This window comes from Armigeres subalbatus, chromosome 2 (assembly GCF_024139115.2).
Source record: "Armigeres subalbatus isolate Guangzhou_Male chromosome 2, GZ_Asu_2, whole genome shotgun sequence".
In the NCBI taxonomy this organism is placed as follows: Eukaryota; Metazoa; Arthropoda; class Insecta; order Diptera; family Culicidae; genus Armigeres; species Armigeres subalbatus.
Genome location: NC_085140.1, coordinates 396,860,871 through 396,882,236, shown reverse-complemented (window position 1 = coordinate 396,882,236; position 21,366 = coordinate 396,860,871). Strand labels below are relative to the sequence as shown.

The 21,366-nt window shown below is 40.4% G+C and overlaps 1 protein-coding gene across 20 annotated transcripts in view; it reads left to right on the top strand.

Moving 5' to 3' along the window:
* Positions 1 to 21,366, top strand: part of LOC134213247 (protein phosphatase 1B) — a 57,528-nt gene that overhangs the window by 29,804 nt on the left and 6,358 nt on the right. For 19 of the 20 annotated variants that reach the window (XM_062692063.1, XM_062692060.1, XM_062692056.1 and 16 more), the window contains one exon: positions 15,651 to 16,893. In XM_062692063.1, the coding sequence (XP_062548047.1) occupies positions 15,799 to 16,893 (1,095 nt within the window). In that variant the 5' untranslated portion in view covers positions 15,651 to 15,798. Of the gene's footprint in view, positions 1 to 15,650; positions 17,390 to 21,366 lie in introns of those variants that run through there. The other variant, XM_062692066.1, reaches the window with a different exon arrangement.

Genomic DNA, 21,366 nt, shown 5'->3' with positions numbered 1-21,366 from the left:
TTCCCGGAGAGGCAGAAAAGTAAACAACAGAACTCACATCACATTGCGCCGCGAAGATGAAATTTACCACAGCAAAATGTACACATTCACCCAGCAAATTGAAAAAATTCTCCACGCGTTTAAATGGGCCACTCACAGTCATACGGTAAGGCGCGAACTGAGCAGCCTGTCAGAGCGACTTGTGAGTGGCTGAATGCGAAATTGAATGGTCGAAATTGAATTTTTCGATGAAGGCGACTGCGATCCATGTTTTTCACTGCATTGACTGTGAAATATTTCTACCCTGATCCAGAGTATGAGCACAATCGATTTTTTTTCGTTTTTGGCATTTTCGGATAAAAGTATAAAGTTTCACCTAACAAAGACACCCAGGTCATAATTCACAAAGTTATTCAAAAGGTATGTGTATTTCAAAATTTTGAAATTTTTCGTAAAGTCCATATAAATCCATGATTTTTTGCCTTTCTCGTACACTAAGTGTACGTAAAGGCTATAATACTGCTTCAAAAACAAAATTTTGATAGGAGGCCCGGAGGGCCGATTCTTATATACCGATCGACTCAGCTCGACGAATTGAGGTGATGTCTGTATGTGTGGATGTATGTGTGTGTGTGTGTATGTGTGTATGTGTACAAATTTTGTAGACACACTTTTTTGAACTTCCCATTGTCCGATTTGCTCGGAACAAGTTGCAGTCGACGCGGAATTCAGTCCCATTGTTTGCTATTGAAAATTAGATCAATAGCTCATCGCAATCTGGAGTTATGGCCAAAAAACGTTTTTGCGTATAAAAAAACAGCAAAATGTTCTACACTGAATTTTTCTAGATTCGAACTGCTGACCTTTGGGGTGGAAAGCGCTTGCTATACCACAAAACCATCAGGACACACATGGTATGAGTAAATATAAGTTGTACAGTACTTATTCATCAAATTGGTATACGTTCATTTCTTTTCAAAGCCACAGAGTTCACTCTGCTAGGGTAACGGTACCGATATTGGAAGTATTATTGAATCAATGAAAGAAAATATATTTGATAAAATCAATAGTGGTTCTAAATTGATAGTTTTAATGCATTAACTGATAGACAAACTTTGAATTTGCTAGACATGAAATTGGATTCATTTCGCCTTGATAATTAATCTAAATTTCTTGGAGGTAAAATGGGCTCCATTATACTGCCGTCGCAAGCATAATCGTCCAATATTGATTTTGCATGGAAGAAAATATGGAACAGTTACGCTTGCGGCGGCAGTATATAGGTAGGAAAGCCAATTTGTTGGGGATATTATTGTTTTCAGTTAATATTCATAATGGCATAATTACAACGTGTCGCTTCAAGTGAAGCAAACGTTAAGAAATGCAATGATGAACAATATTATTAAGAACCCATTGTCTTCACTGAAGGCATAATCGCCCTATAAGTGTTTATTTGGGTTACCTCGAACGAAGAGAAAACTGTTCAATAATTAATAACGTTTCTCTTTACTAAACGTAATCAGGCCCATTTTTTCTATTATTTTGCTATCATGCGCTCGCATACCCTATATATGAGTGAACTTCTCACGTGGCAGCTATTTTTGTGGCGTTCAATCAGCGTATGGGAGCGCAGCTGGTGTACGTGAGGACGCTGTGCAAGCACATTTCGGGAGCGAACGGCACTGCATTCGCTTCAGTCGCTTGGGTCGCTTGCCGTCGGATGAATATCGCAGAAGGAAGCATCACCAACACACCGCTTTGGCCCTGACGGAAGCGAGTAAACAAAATGGGGGCCGGGTGATGCTTTTTTATTTCACCCGGTAAGGGATATAAGGCGACAATTTTAAAATAATTGTTGAAACGTTAAAACACATTTTAGCCGAAAATAGTTAGATTTTTCGAAATTTAATTTACTTTTAGATTGGCAACATGAAAGTCTAATTATTTCGATCAAAAACATGTGTAAATATGTATAGCCTAACATATAGGTGAAGATTTCGGCTATCTGTTGCTGGTGTTGGATTGCGTGGGAGTGCTCTCGGCTCTCAAATTTGACAAATCGATGTTTTAATCTTTAACGCAGAGAAGTCGTTTTAAAAATTTGGTATTGAGTTATAGAAAAGAAAAATTGTTTATAAATATGTTTTCGAAAAAAAAAGAGAACCGAACGAGCGTCGAACATAGACTCTCTGAGTGAGAGGCTAGAACGTTACCCCTCAGCTACCTTCACTTCTTGGATGAGCGGTGATCGAAGTATAACAGGTTATACGCAATTTGCACTGATCATCGGCTGCTTGAGCATTCGTGCGGCAACCCACCGGATGCTGTGTTTAGGTTCCGTGGCATATTTAAATCATCTGACGTTGAAAAACATATACGATTGAGTCTACGTCATGTGCTTTTGTGTCAATTCATTCAGATATGTCACCTAATATTCATAGTGTTTTGATGTGCAGGGAAGCAACATCACTTTCAACGTTTAATTTGAATCCTCTGTAATGCATTCTTCTTGGCGTTACAGCAAATAATCTACACCTGTGTTCAGAATAATAGCAGCGGAAGCCGTTTTTCATACAAAATGGTCAACTTTGACAAGCTGTAACTTTGTACCCCGATGACCGATTGAGCTGAAATTTTGGCAGTGAACTACAAATATGTTGAAATTTACACATACTAAGTATCAATTTTTTCGAATGACGCGTTCAAAAATTACGCACTAGGTCAAATTGTTCAAAAAATAGCAGTTTTTATTTTTGATATATTGGCCAATTCAAATGTCAAATTCAACAATTTGTATTTTTTAAATTATAAACTTAGTGTCGCGCATCACCTGATATCAAATTGATAACATTCCAATTAATTGTTTTCCTGATATTTCCAAAACAAAAACTGCTATTATTTTGAACAATTTGACCTAGTGCGTAATTTTTGAACGCGTCATTCGAAAAAAATGATACTTAGTATGTGTAAATTTCAACATATTTGTAGTTCACTGCCAAAATTTCAGCTCAATCGGTCATCGGAGTACAAAGTTACAGCTTGTCAAAGTTGACCATTTTGTATGAAAAACGGCTTCCGCTGCTATTATTCTGAACACAGGTGTATATTGGCACAGTCTATGTAGAACATGGCTTTTCTAACAATTAGTTTGTAAATAAAACAATTTATTTTAGTAAATGGTTTTGATTCTCTACAAATATTAACTTACTATATTCCTACCTTTTCGCTTGCATATCTTCTGTGAGGTTTTGATAGTTAATTAATTCATGCTATACATAAGTCCTAAATCTTGGACTTCGCTAGACCAATTAATTGGAGCCCCATTCATAGTGATAACATATATGTTTGAAGTTTTCAAATATCACTCGGATTATGTGGGAGAAGCTAAGTTTTGGAAGGATTCGGAGAAAATGTTCCATTCTTGCAAGTCAACGGAAAATGTATCCAAACTTTTCTACAATCCAAGCATATTTTTGGATCATGTAGTAAACTCAGTTCGATCATTTAGTTTGTCGATGACTCATCCCGGAGGTTAAATTTCAAAACGTGTTTTATGGTGGACTTCTGGTGCGAAAATTTTTCGGCAGCTCTGCCCTACAGTTTGTTGTTTTAATTTAACTAATAATCGATTTAAAGCACTAGTTTGTAATAACTTATACTGAATGATAACAAAAATTTTTTTTATTAGTTATTATTAGTCAGTATAAGTTACTGCAACTAGCGCTATCATTTTGTTATTAGTGCAAAAGAAACAACAATAAGGCAGAGTTGTATAAACCTTCGCACTAGAAATGGTGGACATCACGTTTGAAATTCAACCTTTGGAATGAGTTATTGACAAACTACTAAATGTATAGGTTTGATAATTATTAAATTAATTAAGTATAATATTAGGTACCGTCGTGCGGGGCTTCTTTTGATTCCGGGGGCTACTTTGGATTTTTGATTTTTTGAAAAAAATAAACGGAAAAAATAACAAATTTGAAACAGAAAGTTGCCATCCAACTATCAACAAGAAACCCGATTGGTTATAATGACAATTTTATAGTAATTTTCGTTATAATTCTTGTTTTAAAATGTCCAAAGTAGCCCCTGATTTTTCAAAAGAAGCCCCGCACGACGGTATGCAATCAGTATATGATATAAAGTATTATACATTATTGGCCCAAGTATGCTGATTTAGGTAACACCAGCTCTGTCACGAGTAATCTATCAGATTGTGTACATGGATAGTTTACCTGTATGGAGTGAGCTGATAAATAATTTTGGATCTTTTGGATTTTGGATACAAAAGCAAATTAAAATTAATTAGTTCTAATTCAACCTTCGTACCATCACTGTGAAATGCTCTCCATATGAAAAAAAGCAACCATAGTAGAATTATCTTCAGATTTTATAAGGTCGGATCTAATTCGTTAATTTTAGTTGAAAATGGTTGAATGTCAATGACAAAAACGAAGCTGCTATCAGCAAAAAATGAATTCTTACCAATATGAAGAATCATACTATTTAAAACAATAATTTTAAAAAGGCTAGCTTATTGATTGGGTGACAGAAGCCTAAGCTGGATTCTGACTTCAAACTGGGAAGTACTCGACTGTTTGCCAACTGGAAACATTTTTTGTTCTATATCCCGGGATTTTTTTGTAATACTAAAATAAATGCTAATACTAAAATAAAACGTCACTGCATTCGCTTCAGTCGCTTGCCGTTGGATGAATATTGCAGAAGGAAGCATCACCAACACGTTTCATTGGCCCATCACCCCGGCAAGGGTGAAGGGCGTCAATTTTAAAATGATTGTTAAAATGTTAAAACACATTTTAGCCGAAAATAGTTAGATTTTTCGGGTTTGAAATTTAATTTTCTTTTAGATTGGCAACATGAAAGTCTAATTATTTCGATTAAAAGACATGTGTAGATATGTAGTCTAACATATATGTATATGTTATACTTCGGCTACCTAAATACTTCGGCTACCTGTTGGTGGTGTTGGATTGCGTGGGAGTGCTCTCGCCTCTCAGATTTGACGAATCGATGTTTTAATGTTAACGATGTTAAAAATGTGGTATTGAGTTATAGAAAATAAAAATTGTTTATAAATATGTTTTTGAAAAAAAAAATGAGAATCGAACGAGCGTCGAACACAGATTCTCTGAGTGAGAGGCTAGAACGTTACCCCACAGCTATCTTTACTTCTTGGATAAGTGGTGATCGAAGTATAACAGGTTATATGCAATTTGCACTTATCATCGGCTGCTTGTGCATTCGTGCGGCAACGCACCTGGTGCTATGTTTTTAGGTTCCGTGGCATATTTAAATCAACTGACGTTGAAAACATATACGATTGAGTTTACGTCATGTGCTTTTGTGTCAATTCATTCAAATATGTCACCTAATATTCATAATGTTTTGGTGTGCATGGAAGCAACTTCAGAATCAATTTCAACATTTATTTTGAATCCACTACAATGCATTTTTCCTGGCGTTGCAGCAAATAATTCATATTGGCACAGTACATGTAAAACATGGCTGGTCTAACAATTAGTTTGTAAATAAAACAATTTATTTTAGTAAACGGTTTTGATTTTCTATAAATACTTACTATATTCGTACTTTTTCGCTTGCATACCTTCGGTGTGGTTTTTGATTGTTAATTAATTCATGCTATACTTAAGTCCCAAATCTTGGACTTCGCTAGACCAATTGGAACCCCATTCATAGTGACAACACATCTGTTTGAAGATTTCAAATAGCACTCGGATTATGTGGGAGAAGCTGAGATTCGATAGGATTTGAAGAAAAATTTTCTTTTTGGCAAGTCAATGGAAAATGTATCCAAACTTTTCTACAATCCAAGCATGTTTTGGATCATGTAGTAATCTAAGTTCGATCATTTAGTTTGTCGATTACTCATACCAGAAGTTAAATTTTAAACGTGTTTTATGGTGGACTTCTGGTGCGAATATTTTTCGACATTTATCCTCTGGAATGAGTTATTGACAAACTACTAAAGTATCACGGCACGGCAAATGCTGGGTAAAGCGTACCATTGGTACTTCGCGTACCTGAAGGAATAAAATAGACCCCATCTCGCGGTCCTTAGCCTCTTACCCAGCAACTCCTATCTCTACCTCCCGCGGTGCTGGCCGGGATACGAGCAACCTTAGGGAAGATCGGGTAACCAACCCCGGTGGGAACTATGGTCGTATGCTGACAGGGAAGGGGGCGTTTGCTCCTCTCCGGAGGTGCAAATCTTATTGAGCGTCTGTTCTCCATGTCAGGATCGGCTCACAACAGCGTCTGTTCCCCATGTTAGGGGCGGCTGATCATCGTCCGAGTGCCAGCGAGGGACTCTAAGTGAAACTGTGCACCATGGTCCACCGGAAATAAGGAGGAATGGTCCTCCGGAAATTTAGGGGGTTTGGTGTCAGGCCCTGCAAGCCAGCCTTTAAAAAATCATAAGCAACGAACAATCAACAAGAGAGTACGGACCGGAACCATCGGCGAAGACCACTGCGACGAAAAGGGACTAGCGATTGGAAACTCGGTTCGTGGAACTGCAAATCTCTCAACTTCATCGGGAGCACACGCATACTCGCCGATGTGCTCAAGGACCGTGGATTCGGCATCGTAGCGCTGCAGGAGGTTTGTTGGAAGGGATCAATGGTGCGAACGTTTAGAGGTAATCATACCATCTACCAGAGCTGCGGCAGCACACACGAGCTGGGAACAGCTTTCATAGTGATGGGCGACATGCAAAGGCGCGTGATCGGATGGTGGCCGATCAACGAGAGAATGTGCAGGTTGAGGATCAAAGGCCGGTTCTTCAACTTCAGCATAATCAACGTCCATAGCCCACACTCCGGAAGCACTGATGATGATAAGGACGCATTCTACGCGCAGCTGGAACGTGAGTACGACAGCTGCCCAAGCCACGACGTCAAAATCATCATAGGAGATTTGAACGCTCAGGTTGGCCAAGAGGAGGAGTTTAGACCGACTATTGGAAAGTTCAGCGCTCACCGGCTGACGAACGAAAACGGCCTACGACTAATTGATTTCGCCGCCTCCAAGAATATGGCCATTCGCAGCACCTACTTCCAACACAGCCTCCCGTATCGGTACACCTGGAGATCGCCACTGCAGACAGAATCACAAATCGACCACGTTCTGATTGATGGACGGCACTTCTCCGACATTATCGACGTCAGGACATATCGTGGCGCTAACATCGACTCTGACCACTATCTGGTGATGGTTAAACTGCGCCCAAAACTATCCGTCATCAACAATGTTCGGTACCGACGACCGCCGCGGTACGACCTAGAGCGACTGAAGCAACCTGATGTCGCCACTGCATACGCGCAGCATCTCGAGGCAGCGTTGCCGGAAGAGGGTGAGCTCGATGGGGCCCCTCTTGAGGACTGCTGGAATACAGTCAAAGCAGCCATTAACGACGCAGCGGAGAACAACGTCGGGTATATGGGTCGAAGTCGACGGAACGATTGGTTCGACGAAGAGTGCAGACAGATTCTGGAGGAGAAGGACGCAGCGCGGGCGGTCGCGCTGCAGCAAGGTACCCGGCAGAACGTGGAACGTTATAGACGGAAGCGGAGACAGCAGACCCGCCTTTTTCAGGAGAAGAAACGCCGCCTGGAAGAAGCGGAGTGCGAGGAGATGGAACAGCTGTGCCGTTCTCAAGATACACGCAAGTTCTATCAGAAGCTCAACGCATCCCGCAAAGGCTTCGTGCCGCGAGCCGAAATGTGCCGGGATAAGGATGGGAGCATCTTGACGGACGAACGTGTGGTGATCGAAAGGTGGAAGCAGCACTACGAGGAACATCTGAATGGCGCTGAGAGTACAGGCAATGAAAGTCAAGGCAGCGGAGGAGATGACTACGTCAGTTCAGCGGACGATGGAAGCCAACCAGCCCCACCTTGAGGGAAGTTAAGGATGCCATTCAACAGCTAAAGACCAATAAAGCAGCTGGTAAGGATGGTATCGGAGCTGAGCTCATCAAGATGGGCCCGGAAAAGCTGGCCACTTGCCTGCACAAACTGATAGTCAGAATCTGGGAAAACGAACAGCTACCGGAGGAGTGGAAGGAAGGGGTTATATGCCCCATCTACAAGAAAGGCGACAAACTGGAGTGTGAGAACTTTCGAGCGATCACCATCCTTAATGCCGCCTACAAAGTGATATCCCAGATCATCTTCCGTCGTCTGTCACCATTTGTGAACGAGTTCGTGGGAAGTTATCAAGCCGGCTTCGTTGACGGCCGCTCGACAACGGACCAGATCTTTACTGTACGGCAAATCCTTCAAAAATGCCGTGAATACCAGGTCCAAACGCACCATCTGTTCGTTGATTTCAAGGCGGCATACGACAGTATAGATCGCGTAGAGCTATGGAAAATTATGGACGAGAACAGCTTCCCTGGAAAGCTTACCAGACTGATCAAAGCAACGGTGGATGGTGTGCAAAACTGTGTGAAGATCTCGGGCGAACACTCCAGTTCGTTCGAATCGCGCCGGGGACTAAGACAAGGTGATGGACTTTCGTGCCTGTTGTTCAACATTGCGCTAGAAGGTGTCATGCGGAGAGCCGGGTGTAACAGCCGGGGTACGATTTTCAACAGATCCAGTCAATTTATTTGCTTCGCGGATGACATGGACATTGTCGGCCGAACATTTGCAAAGGTGGCCGAACTGTACACCCGCCTGAAACGTGAAGCAACAAAAGTTGGACTGGTGGTGAATGCGTCAAAGACAAAGTACATGCTTGTGGGTGGAACCGAGCGCGACAGGGTCCGCCTGGGAAGCAGTGTTACGATAGACGGGGATACCTTCGAGGTGGTCGAGGAATTCGTCTACCTCGGATCCTTGCTAACGGCTGACAACAACGTTAGTCGTGAAATACGAAGGCGCATCATCTGTGGAAGTCGGGCCTACTACGGGCTCCAGAAGAAACTGCGGTCGAAAAAGATTCGCCACCGCACCAAATGTGTCATGTACAAGACGTTAATAAGACCGGTAGTCCTCTACGGACATGAAACATGGACAATGCTCGAGGAGGACTTGCAAGCACTCGGAGTATTCGAGAGACGGGTGCTTAGGACCATCTTTGGCGGTGTACAAGAAGACGGTGTGTGGCGGCGAAGAATGAACCATGAGCTCGCCCAGCTCTACGGCGAACCCAGTATCCAGAAGGTAGCTAAAGCCGGAAGGGTACGATGGGCAGGGCATGTTGCAAGAATGCCGGACAGCAACCCTGCAAAGATGGTGTTCGCTTCCGATCCGGCAGGTACGAGACGACGTGGAGCGCAGCGAGCGAGATGGGCAGACCAGGTGCAGAACGACTTGGCGAGCGTGGGGCGTATTCGAGGATGGAGAGATGCGGCCTCGAACCGTGTATTGTGGCGTCAAATTGTTGATTCAGTGTTATCTGTATAGATGTAGACTAAATAAATGAAATGAATGAACTAAATTATCAAACCTATATTACTAAATGATCGAAAACATCCTTGCTATATTCCATAACAAATTACTCAAGGCAATCAACGATTTTTGATTTCCTGATAGAATAATATCAGGTATGCAATCAGTATGATATAAAGTATTAGACATTATTGGCCCAAGTATGCTGATTTCGGTAACACCAGCTCTGTCACGAGTAATCTATCAGATTTTGTACAGTGATAGTTTACCTGTAAAGAGAGATCTGATAAATAATTTTAGATCAGTTCATTTTAATATATACAAAAACAAATTAATATGAATCAATTTTAATAAAACCTTCCGTTAATCATTCCGAAATGCTCTCCATATGAAGAAAAGCAACCATAGTAGAATTCCCTTCAAATTTTATTAGGTCGGATCAAATTCGTAAATCTTAGTTAAAAGTGGTTGAATGTCAATGACAAAAACGGAACTGCTATCAGCAAAAAATGAATTCTTATCTATATGAAGAATCATACTATTCAAAACAATAATTTTAAAAAGGCTAACTTATTGATGGGTGCCAGAAGCCTAAGCTGGATTCTGACTTCAAAACAAGAAACACTCGAAAGTTTGTCAAATGATCAACATTATGGATCATATATCCAAAACAATGGATCATTTTACCGAAGTTTTGGATTATAATCACGATAAAAATTGCGCAAAATTGTATTTTTATGGATCAAAATGTAGTTTTCTATGGATCATTTTCCAAATGGATGATGGGAAAATAGCAGGAATGATATTGTTTTTCTTGATCATGTTCAAAGGTACATACTTATTTTCCAATTATTTGGTTTATTTTTTAGCTTAGTTATGTTTAGTTATGGATCTTAAAATTAATCTTTATGGATACGCCTGAGCTATTTTTTGGATTTAAGGTAGCGTTTTATGGAACATTCAGATGTTATTTATGGATCGTTTTTGTGCATTTAACGGTACAAAGTAAGGCTGCCTGCCTTCATTAGACTTCTCTCTTACTTAATGGTTTCAAAATGTCATAAGACGAGTTTGTACAATTCCATTTAATTCCACTTTTTTATTGTACCTTTGACAGATACGTATTTCGAATTCAACAGTAAGGTCGAAATACGTATCTGTCAAAGGTACAATAAAGTAGTGGAATTAAATGAAATTGTACAAACTCGTCTTATAACAAGTAAATACATTCCACTAAAAGCTTAAAATAATTTTCGTATTCAAAATGTGTTTTCCATTTAAAAATGATTTATAGCTAGACTTTTTATGGCAGTATTTGTATGGCGGAGTACGGGAACCTTTAACCTTGGTAATCACCCAGTGCAGCGCTCTAGCCAGTGCCTCACCACCGTGTTTAAACAGCTCTCCTGGTAGTTGGTCAACACCAGGGGCTTTATTGTTTTTCAGCCGGCCGATCTCCTCCTGGATTTCCTGGAGATTCGGAACCGGAAGTCGCATGTCCTGCGCGCGTGCTCCTAGGTTCATTACCATACCGCCACCGTTGTCTGCCATATCGCCATTCAGGTGCTCTTCGTAGTGCTGCCGCCACCTTTGGATCACCTCACGCTCGTTTGTAAGAAGGTTCCGTTTATGTCCTTACACATATCGGGCTGTGGCACGTTGCCCTTACGTGAACGGTTCAACTTCTCATAGAACTTTCGTGCGTTATTAGCGCGGTACAGTTCCTCCGTCTCTTCACGGTCTCGACCTTCCTGCTGGCGCTTTTTCCTCCGGAAATCGAGTTTTGTCTGTTCCGCGCCCGTTTGTAACGTGCTCTCGTGCGATGTTGCAGCAATCTCACCCATGCTGCAATCTTCTCCTCAACTAACTTCTCACATTCGCCGTCATACCAGTCGTTTCTCTGATCCGGAGCCACCGTGCTTAGTGCAGCGGTTGTGGTGCTTTCAGTGGCGAATCGAATATCTCTCCAGCCATCTTCAAGAGATGCTGCGCCTAGCTGCTCTTCCGTTGAGAGTGCCACTTCCAGCTGCTGCGCGTAGTCTTGGGCTAGTCTACCGTCTTGTAGCCGCCCAATGTTTAGCCGCGGCGGACGACTCCGACGCGCGTTGTACACCGTCGAGAGTTTTGAGCGCAGACATACTGCAACGAGGTAGTGGTCGGATTCAATATTCGCACTGCGGTAAGTGCGTACGTTCGTGATGTCGGAGAAGAATTTGCCGTCGATTGGAACGTGGTCGATTTGGTTTTCCGTTACTTGATTAGGTGATTTCCATGTGGCCTTGCGGATATTCTTGCGGGGGAAGAAAGTGCTTCGGACTACCATTCCGCGGGAGGCTGCAAAGTTATTTGGCAAAGTTATCGTTGGCCGTTGTCGTTCGATACGGTATTCAGACTATCCGGTCCGATGACCGACCGGTCTATACATTTCCTCCCTTCCTACCTGAACGTTCATGTCACCGATGACAATTTTGACGTCCAGCAGTGGGCATCCATCGTATGTCTGCTTCAGCTGCGCATAGAACGCTTCTTTCTCGTCGTCGGATCTCCCTTCGTGTGGGCAGAGCACGTTGATGATGCTATAGTTGAAGAAACGGCCTTTTATCCTCAGCTTGCACATCCTTGCGTTGATTGGCTGCCACCCAATCACGCGTTGGCGCATCTTTCCCAGCACTATGAAGCCGGTTCCCAGCTCGTTGGTGGTGCCACAGCTTTGGTAGAAGATAGCCGCTCGATGCCCGCTTTTCCATACTTTCTGTCCTGTCCAGCAGATTTCCTGCAGCGCTGCGATATCGAAATTGCGGGGATGTAATTCATCGTAGATTATCCTGTCGCAACCTGCGAAGCCTAGCGACTTGCAGTTCCATGTTCCAAGCTTCCAATCGTGATCCTTTATTCGTCGCCTAGGTCGATGCCGATTGTATCGAGTCGTATTATCTTCTATGTCGTTCGTAATGGTTGTTTTTAAAGGCGGCTTATTGGACCAGCGCAAACCTCTTGTCTCGTCGGAGGGCTGTTTAGCGTCCCACCTAACACCTTGACTTAAGCGGCACAAGGTCGCTTTGACGGAGCCTACTTACGGATACATGCAGCTTTTTATAGAGGTTTAACAGGGCCCACTGTCAAACCCCACCACATCCTAGGCAGGCGCCACAACTCGCAGATGGCCTGGGGAGGGATTGTCAAGCCCTTGGACATAGTCCCTGCTGCCCCTTAAGTGTTACTTGGATGTGGTAATAGTATCAATAGTGCTATTAGATATTGAATGTCGGCTCCAAGAAACTCTAAACACAATTTTATATTTAAATTCTCTACAAATATAACATTTTACTTCTCAGAAAACATTTGTTATGTCTTTAGAGCTTCCATTATTTGTTTGGTGAATTATTGACAGGCTGACGGTAAATAGACTGAAGGGAGAAGGGAAATCTATACAAAAACAGAAATTTTGAGATTCTACTACCTTCTACAATACTCAAACAAATAGTGTTCAAGCGGTCAACATAGACTAGTTCTTCTAAGTATTGGTCCTAGTAGAGGCAAAACTTCTGTTCGGGTAAATTTTTGATTTGAAAAATGTATTGGAGGTAATCACTTCCCTTCGATGGGACTCGAACCCATGACCCTCAGTACACTAGACTGGTGCTTTCAAATTAGTTGTAATGTTTATTTTGATGCACATAGCTGAGTTTGCCATTTAAGGTGTTTTTATGAGATATTGCGAAAAAAGATTCGGCTGCCGGTAGGACTTGAACCTTAATACGACAAATAGGAGCACCGACTGTTATTCAATTCTGATACACAAAGTTGGGATGAGAGAAAGGGTGTGCAATGCAGATTCGATGGATACGGTTATGGAACAACTTCTCTCAAGGGCAGCTGTTGTATGATTGGTAATAAGTACATGTACTTAATGGAGTAGTGTTGGTTCAAGTCCTACCGGTAGCCGAATCTTTTTTCACAAACTATATATCTATAAATTCTATATACATAAAAATGAATTTCTGTCTGTCTGAACCTTATAGACTCGGAAACTACTGATCCGATCGACGTGAAAATTTGTATGCCGAGGTTTTTGGGGCCGGGGAAGGTTCTTAAAATTTTTCAAGACACCTCCCCCTTTGGAAAGGGGGGATCCCATACAAATGAAACATCAATTTTGTCATAACTCGAGAATTAATCAAGCAAATGGAATCAAATCTGGCATTCATCTAATCGCAGAACAAAGAAATACAGCACCAATCTCGTCGCTTCTTTTTGCTAACACGCGTACTCACTGGTGAAAAAAATCACAAAAATAAGAAACAAACCAAATTTCTTTTTCATTGCTTTGTTTTTGATGGGATGGAGATAGGAGCTATGGGATGAAGTGCCGAACTGTTCCCTACCTAATTTTTGATGGAAAGATTTGATGATAAATCAAAATGTCAAAAGGAATAAAAGTGAGTGCCATAAATAAGTTCTAATAAAATTTCCAGGAATTACAACCCCGAATTTCTGTAAAAATAATATACTTCTAAAATAGAGTTCCTGATCAAAATTCTAGATGTATTTTTGAATCAATTTGTAGAAGAAAAAAAGAAGATGTTGAATTATTTCTGAATTGGCTGTAGCAAAAATAAATCCTGGGCGCTTTCTTGAAAAATTCTTGATAATTTTCTGACGCTGATTTAGAATAACATTTTACATAGGGGGAAATACGGCTTGGGAGGTTTTGTTCTATTATTGTCAGGGGGGAATGAAATTTGGCCACAATATTCTCTGATATGCAAAGAATATTCAGGCCAAATTTGAGCATAATCAGTCATAAAAAACCCCTCTGAAAATAATAGAACAAAACCTGCCAAAGCCGTCATTCCCCCTAATGCTTTTTTCTGCAAGAATTTTTAGAAGGGAATTTAAAGGTAATTCATTGAGCACCTTTGGAAAAACTTCCAGGAAAAAATAAATTTATTAACATATCTAGGAACTTTTTTCAAATGGGCGTACATGATTCTGACCTTGATTTTTGGAACGGCGACTGTGCTCTTCAATAATACTATTTTGGTGAACTTATGTGCCTAACAGAAAGAATAGATCCCGATCTATCTGGTAGTAACGTTTGTTGAACGAAATGTGCTGAATTGAGAGAATACTTACCGTTTCAAATTTCAAGGTCAAATACAGTTACGCCTATTTGAAAAAAGTTCCTAGATATGTGTAGTATTCGGAGGAAATTAAATGTTTCACAAGGGCCACAATATTTGGGTTCTTGCCCTACTTCTGGTTATTAAAAACCAGCAAAACACTTGAAAGTGGAACCACGGTACCATTCATATGGTACAAATAAAAACATAACATAAAACTAAGCAATTTTACATTGATTTTTTATCAGTTATAGACTTATAGTATTGTTCCAAAAATGTTAATTTTATTAGAATATACGATTCAGCGTTTATACTTTTTCGGCATCCAGTTCAAGACTTGAAGTGAATGACAAATTTACCGGTAACTTTTTGTAACTACTTTCAATTAAATTCTAGTTCCTAATATCTACACATCATGGGGTTGCATCAAACAATAACAAAACGCTCGCCAGTGAGCAGAGCAGTTTCGTCGGATATCAGTCTTGTTTGCAAGTCACTCAGTACACAAGCCACTTTGATCCAGAAAGGCCAAAAACGGAACTTTTTTAAAGTGTATATTGAAATTGATTTCAATAAATGCATACATACTTTATATTTCTGCCGAACTCCAACACAGAAAATCTAACGACACGTTTCTACACGCCTAAAACCCGAGTTCTTAGCAGATACGCGTTTTAATCTCAACTGAATGTCAGTATCTCGAACTGCAGCTTTAAATGGTAACTGTTGATATATTTGATACCTTCCTAGCAGTGGAATTAATAAAATTACAGGAACTCGTCTCTTAAGTTCGTTCTCGGAAAAATTTCCCCTCCCATAATCTATCCGGACCACCGTGCTGCGGTGCGAATTGTGATTGGTTTTCGCGTTCGCAATGAGGTCATTTCTATTTCTGTTCGCTTCCCACGAGCTTGCGAAACAAAACAACACACAACACAACACTATGCTGGCCGGTAGGCGGCAATTGGGGTGGCGCTCGATGCTGATACGCTGTATTGATGGCTACAGGCACATGGGATTAATTGGGAGCTCCTCTCAGCTTCTTATCAGAAAATGTACAAACAGTCTCTTACCGGTGTCTTCTTTCTATTTTTTCTCCTTTCAGATTAAGATTCGCGGTATCGGGCAGTAGAGGAACCCAATTTTCGTGAAGGTGTGACATTTGTGTTGCGTACACCGCGGTCGTCTGATTCAATGGTATTAGCGGTGTGAATTCCGAACAGCAAGGTTTTGAACAACTCACAATCTGCGAGATGGGTGCGTTCCTGGAGAAACCGATGACGGCCAAGCACAACGAGCATGGCGAAGGCAACGGACTCCGTTTCGGTGTAGGATCCATGCAGGGATGGCGCTGTGAAATGGAAGATGCACACTACGCTAAAACTGGATTAGGCGAAGGATTGGACGATTGGAATTATTTTGCCGTGTTCGACGGACATGCGGGTCACAAAGTGGCAGATCATTGTGCGAAGAATCTGCTCCAATCGATCGTTCGGACACAGGAATTTAGCAATAACGATATCACAAAAGGTATTCACTCTGGGTTCCTCAAATTAGACGAATCCATGCGAGACATTCCGGAGCTGGCATCCGGAGCGGATAAATCTGGCACCACGGCGGTATGTGCGTTCATTTCCAGCCAAAACGTTTATATAGGAAATTGTGGTGATTCACGGGCAATCCTCTGTCGCAACTGTTCACCGATATTCTCAACCCAAGATCACAAACCGATACTCCCGGGTGAAAAGCAGCGAATCCAGAATGCCGGAGGGTCCGTCATGATCCAGAGGGTAAACGGAAGTCTCGCAGTGTCACGAGCGTTAGGTGATTACGATTATAAAAATGCCAAGGATTTAGGCCAGTGTGAACAGCTGGTATCCCCCGAGCCTGAAATTTTCTGCCAAGATCGGGATCCAGCGGATGAGTTTCTGGTGCTTGCCTGCGACGGTGTGTGGGATGTGATGAGTAATGCCAACATCTGCCAGTTTGTGCACAGCCGAATGCAGATCACCGATAGCTTGGAAGACATCGCCAACCAGGTCATCGACACGTGTCTGCACAAAGGCAGTCGCGACAATATGAGCATAATCATTATTGCATTCCCCGGTGCTCCAGTGCCCAACGAAGACGCTATCAAAAAAGAAGAAAAGTTGGAAGCGGCACTGCGCAAGAAGATCGAGGAGATGATCACCGAAATGGGCCCCAACGTGGAGTACGGTTTGCTGTTGAAGCGATTGAGCGAGGAACACATCCCGGACTTGCCACCGGGCGGTGGGCTCGATGCCAAGTGTTCATTCGTGTCGAAGGTGTTCAAGGAGCTGTGCCCGAAACTGGCGGACACTTGCGAGGTGGGTAGCTATTGAGGCAGCGGAGGTTTCTGGACAACGCGCTCGGCTGCCGTAGCGCGGCTGGCGAGGTTGAGACAGGAACAGCAAAGGTGGTATGCCTTCCCTGGGGAGGCGGACGAGTTTTTAGCGGAAATAACAAATGAGCGTATAGATGTTTAAGCAAAACAAAACAGAAAACTTAGAAAAAGAAGTATGAACGTTGTTCCGCGAGCAAGAGTGAAACAGTGCGTAAAAGGTCAGGGTTGTAACGGTTAAGAGTTATATATAAATGTAACAGTACACAAGCATAATCAGAGTTTTCTGCTAATAGGTTGTCACGAATTTACGTTTCCATTTTCTGGAGAAATACGTCTCGTATAGCGAATCATTGTGTATAAAAAGTGTAATAGATCTTACCACGGTTATATTGTACTGAAAAAAAAAACGGCGCAAATCGTACGAATTGAACGGAAGTCATTCTATAACTGTTAATGAAACAATAAATTGTAGAGTCAAACGCTTGTAATTGTGATCATTGAGCGGTAGAAGCAGTAGAGAAGTGAAATGGAACAGTTCAATTGCTGAACAATGCTTTTAGATAGCTGCAGTCGAAATCGTTATTATTTTCAAAATTCATTTGATGCATGACATCAAAACTGGCAGTCAATTGTCTGATCCTATCATTATTGATTTATTGGCATTTATCGGTGAGTACGATATGAACTGCTCAAAGTAGGAGGGAACAAAGTAAAGAAGAATAGGCTGGATAGATATCGGAAGCAAGCAAATGAAGCGAATAAATTTTTACTTTTTTAGCATGGGGTCAATCGTAAGAACAGCATTGTTGAAATTAGTGTTATTTCATCTAACGTTTAGGAACGTCTTGACTTGAGTAGGTAGTAGCATGATGATTACTCTTACCAAGACATGCAAAATGACCTTTCAACCTGCTAATATGCTGTTCGGGGTATGAAAACAGTTTTATGGATCTGTGAATTTTTCAGTGATTCATACGAAAGTTGCGCTACTACTCTTGCTTCACGCTTTGTCATGCAGCTCTTACTTTGGCCGAATCGATCTCATTCGCACCGAATTTTGATTTATATTCCATTTAGCCAATTGGTTTTCTATAATTAGGAAACTTTGTCTGATTCGCTGAACTGTGGTTAGTAAAACATAAGCGAGAACATCGGGCAATGTTGAAAATTTAACTACTTTGTAACCTTCGACTCCGGTCAATACTCCTTGAATTGCTTTTTACATATTTCTTAGTTGGAATCTGCATCTTCATTGGTACTTGAAAAGGTAATAGGGTAACGGTACCAATAGTGGAGGTATTAGTAGATCAACAAAAGGAAATACCGTGACCTGCCCTAATTCCGCGCATCGCCTAATACCGTGGTTTTCATAAAAAATCAGAACCTGGATATCATGGACATAACATTATTTGGTGAAATGTTCATACATAATATGTTTGAACATTTCACCTAATAATACGATGTCCATGATAGCCAGGTTCTGATTTTTTATGAAAACCACGGTATTAGGCGATGCGCGGAATTAGGGCAGGTCACGGTATTTATTTTAATTATGAGAAATTTAAAGTTTTAATACCTCTGCCAATAGATATACTGATAAATTTGCTAACAAAAATGAGATTGAGATCATTTAACATCATCAACTACCAAATATCGCTAGCACTAATGGGTACACTATTCGATTCCTTTAGTGGCAGTAAAAATTAATTTTAATTCTCATAGTGGTGCTATCCATTGATTTCTTATGAGACTCGCCACTATTGGTACAGTTGCACCACTATAATAGGTGCAAGGGAGTCAATTTTGTTAAAGAAAATCATTGTTTTCAATAGTTTTTCGGGCGAAATCTTGGAATAAGTTGTATTTGAAAGGATATTTCAAGCACGACGCATCAACTGAAACCAGCGTAAAGTGTATAATTATGAAAAATCTCAATAAAACCCCACTACCTCCACTATTGGTGCTACCTCTACTAATGGTACGGCTACCTTAAATACTTTTTCTGTCTTTGAGAGACTTGCAGCCATGGGCTGGCTTTTTGACTGAAGTTTCAACGATCCTATAACTTTGCCCCAAATGTTGCTACCCCGAAAGGCTATTGCTCCGAATAGTCACTACCCGAATTATCATTACACCGAATGGCCATCATCCCGAATTAAAAAAAAACATGTACTTATTTTACTGCCCCTATTCGCATAAGCGTCCTATGTTAAATTTCTTCAACTTGAGTAAGTCGTTGAATTTTTCAAACTCGTTTTACATAGAGAAATACAAAAAAAATCTATTAAATTGATAATACCTGCAATCTTTCTGAAAATTCGGCATAATATTCTTTATCTGTCGGAGGCGAGCCAGCCTGGGGCTGCAAGTCTCCTTAATAAAGCTAATAAAAAAATAAAAAAAAAAATAAAAAAAAAAATTCTTTATCTGTATACAACATGGATATATCTCGCTTAACTTTTCAAAAGGACCTAAGTAACATTTGTTTTCATGAATTAATTTGAATAGCGCAATCAACAGAAAAACATGAAAGCTTTTGATTGCAGTACTCAAATTAATTCATGAAAAAAATGTTACTTAGGTCCTTTTGAAAAGTTAAGCGATATATAACTATTACACAGACCATAATTATGTTATTTTTTTTGCGAAATTGTATCAGAATTTGGAATGTGACTGTTATGCGAGTAAATAGCAAGATGGGACAACACAAGTGTGTTTTGATTTTCATAATTCTAGAACAAATCCTATTAGTATTATATTAACATTTTTTCTTAAAGATGAGATTATGTTATGCCTATTTCTGGAAGAAAATCATGATCGTAAAAAAAAAGGTATGGGACACTAATGAGAATCGCGGCAGTTTATAACTTTATTAGATTGCGTTTCAACAATGAAGTTGAAAATGGAAACTAATCTGTCAAAAATAACATATTCAAAATAACTAAAGTACGAGTCACTTACCATCCCGTTTTATTCCAAGCGGTTTAAAAGATGGAAACCTTTTCGCCTCATCCCGGACAAATGCGTGCTTTAAAAGAAGGAAGTAGGGTTAACGGCTCAAACCTTGCCCTTTTATGTTACGGTTGAGTACATTTATCGTTATAAATCTTCGTATATTGCATTTCCAACAAGAATTATTCCACCAGCCTCCATATGGTTTTGACGCCAAACAGCAAAAAACGACGATGGATGTCGGCAATGGCCCGTATGAATAAAAAGTAGTAATCCTCACTTTACTACAAATTATGTAGTATTTACTACTTTTGTAGCAAAACGGTATGAATAAAAGCACGTGTACTTTGCTACAATTTTCGAACATACTACTTTTGTGGAACTTGTTTGACAATTGGTATGAATAAAAGCAGTAAATACTTCAAATTATTTGTAGTCTGCTCAGGAGCTTGCTACAAAGTTAATCCATCGCCTGAATTTAAATTTGCCTACATGGTAAAAGATGTTTACGAATAGAAATAACCACCGCAAATTAAATTATCGATACGATTAGTGCTATTTATCAAAATTTATACGATGGGGTCGGTTTCTACTAGTTTTTTTTTACGCAGGTCGTTTTTATGCGACGAATTATTTTCGAAATTTTGGGACATACGCGGGTTTTTATACGGATTTTCTTGAAGTTTTTTTTACGAGGTTGTTTAAAATGTCCCCCACGTAAAAACCGACTTAAGTGTATCGATTTTTGGAAGTGGACGTAAAATGTTCGACGAAACTGAATCGAATCACAAGGAGAAGTGGCGAACGGCAAATGCGATCTATACATCCGTGTAACACAAAACAGCAGATTCCAAAAACCACAGTCGAAATGACTTCAACTATAATCGATTATTTGCGTTTTTTACTTACCCTTACTATAATAAAAAACCGCGTAAAATAACTTCAAAAAAATCAGCGTGAAAACCCACAAAGATCCCTAATTTAAAATAGTTTCGTAAAAATTAATTACGTTAATAAAACGCGTAAATGTAATACACATACCAGAGCAAGCGTCAACGTGTCGGAAAATTGCCGAAAAAACTGATCGTTGGATTCAATTCCCGAACTCAAGCAATGCGATGAAAAATATCAAGATTCTTGGCCCCAGAATCAAAATTTTCATCATGCTAGGCTTTTTTACTTAATTTAAATTTGAACTTTTAATAAATATGCTACATATAGGGAACAACTACAACAACAAAACATAAACAAATCAAATTTTGACAGATGTATTTTGTAGTAAATACTACTTTTTTATTTTCGAAATTAGTATTTACTACTATGTTCGAAAAAGTTTATTATTCATACCAAAGCAACTTTACTACATGTGGACCTTACTTCAAAGTAGTAACTACATATTGTAGATTTTACTACTTTTTATTCAAACGGGCCAATATCTCATTCACGCCAGCGAAAGTCTCGAGCGAAATGGACAAAATGTGGACACCATTGTCACTATCTGGTG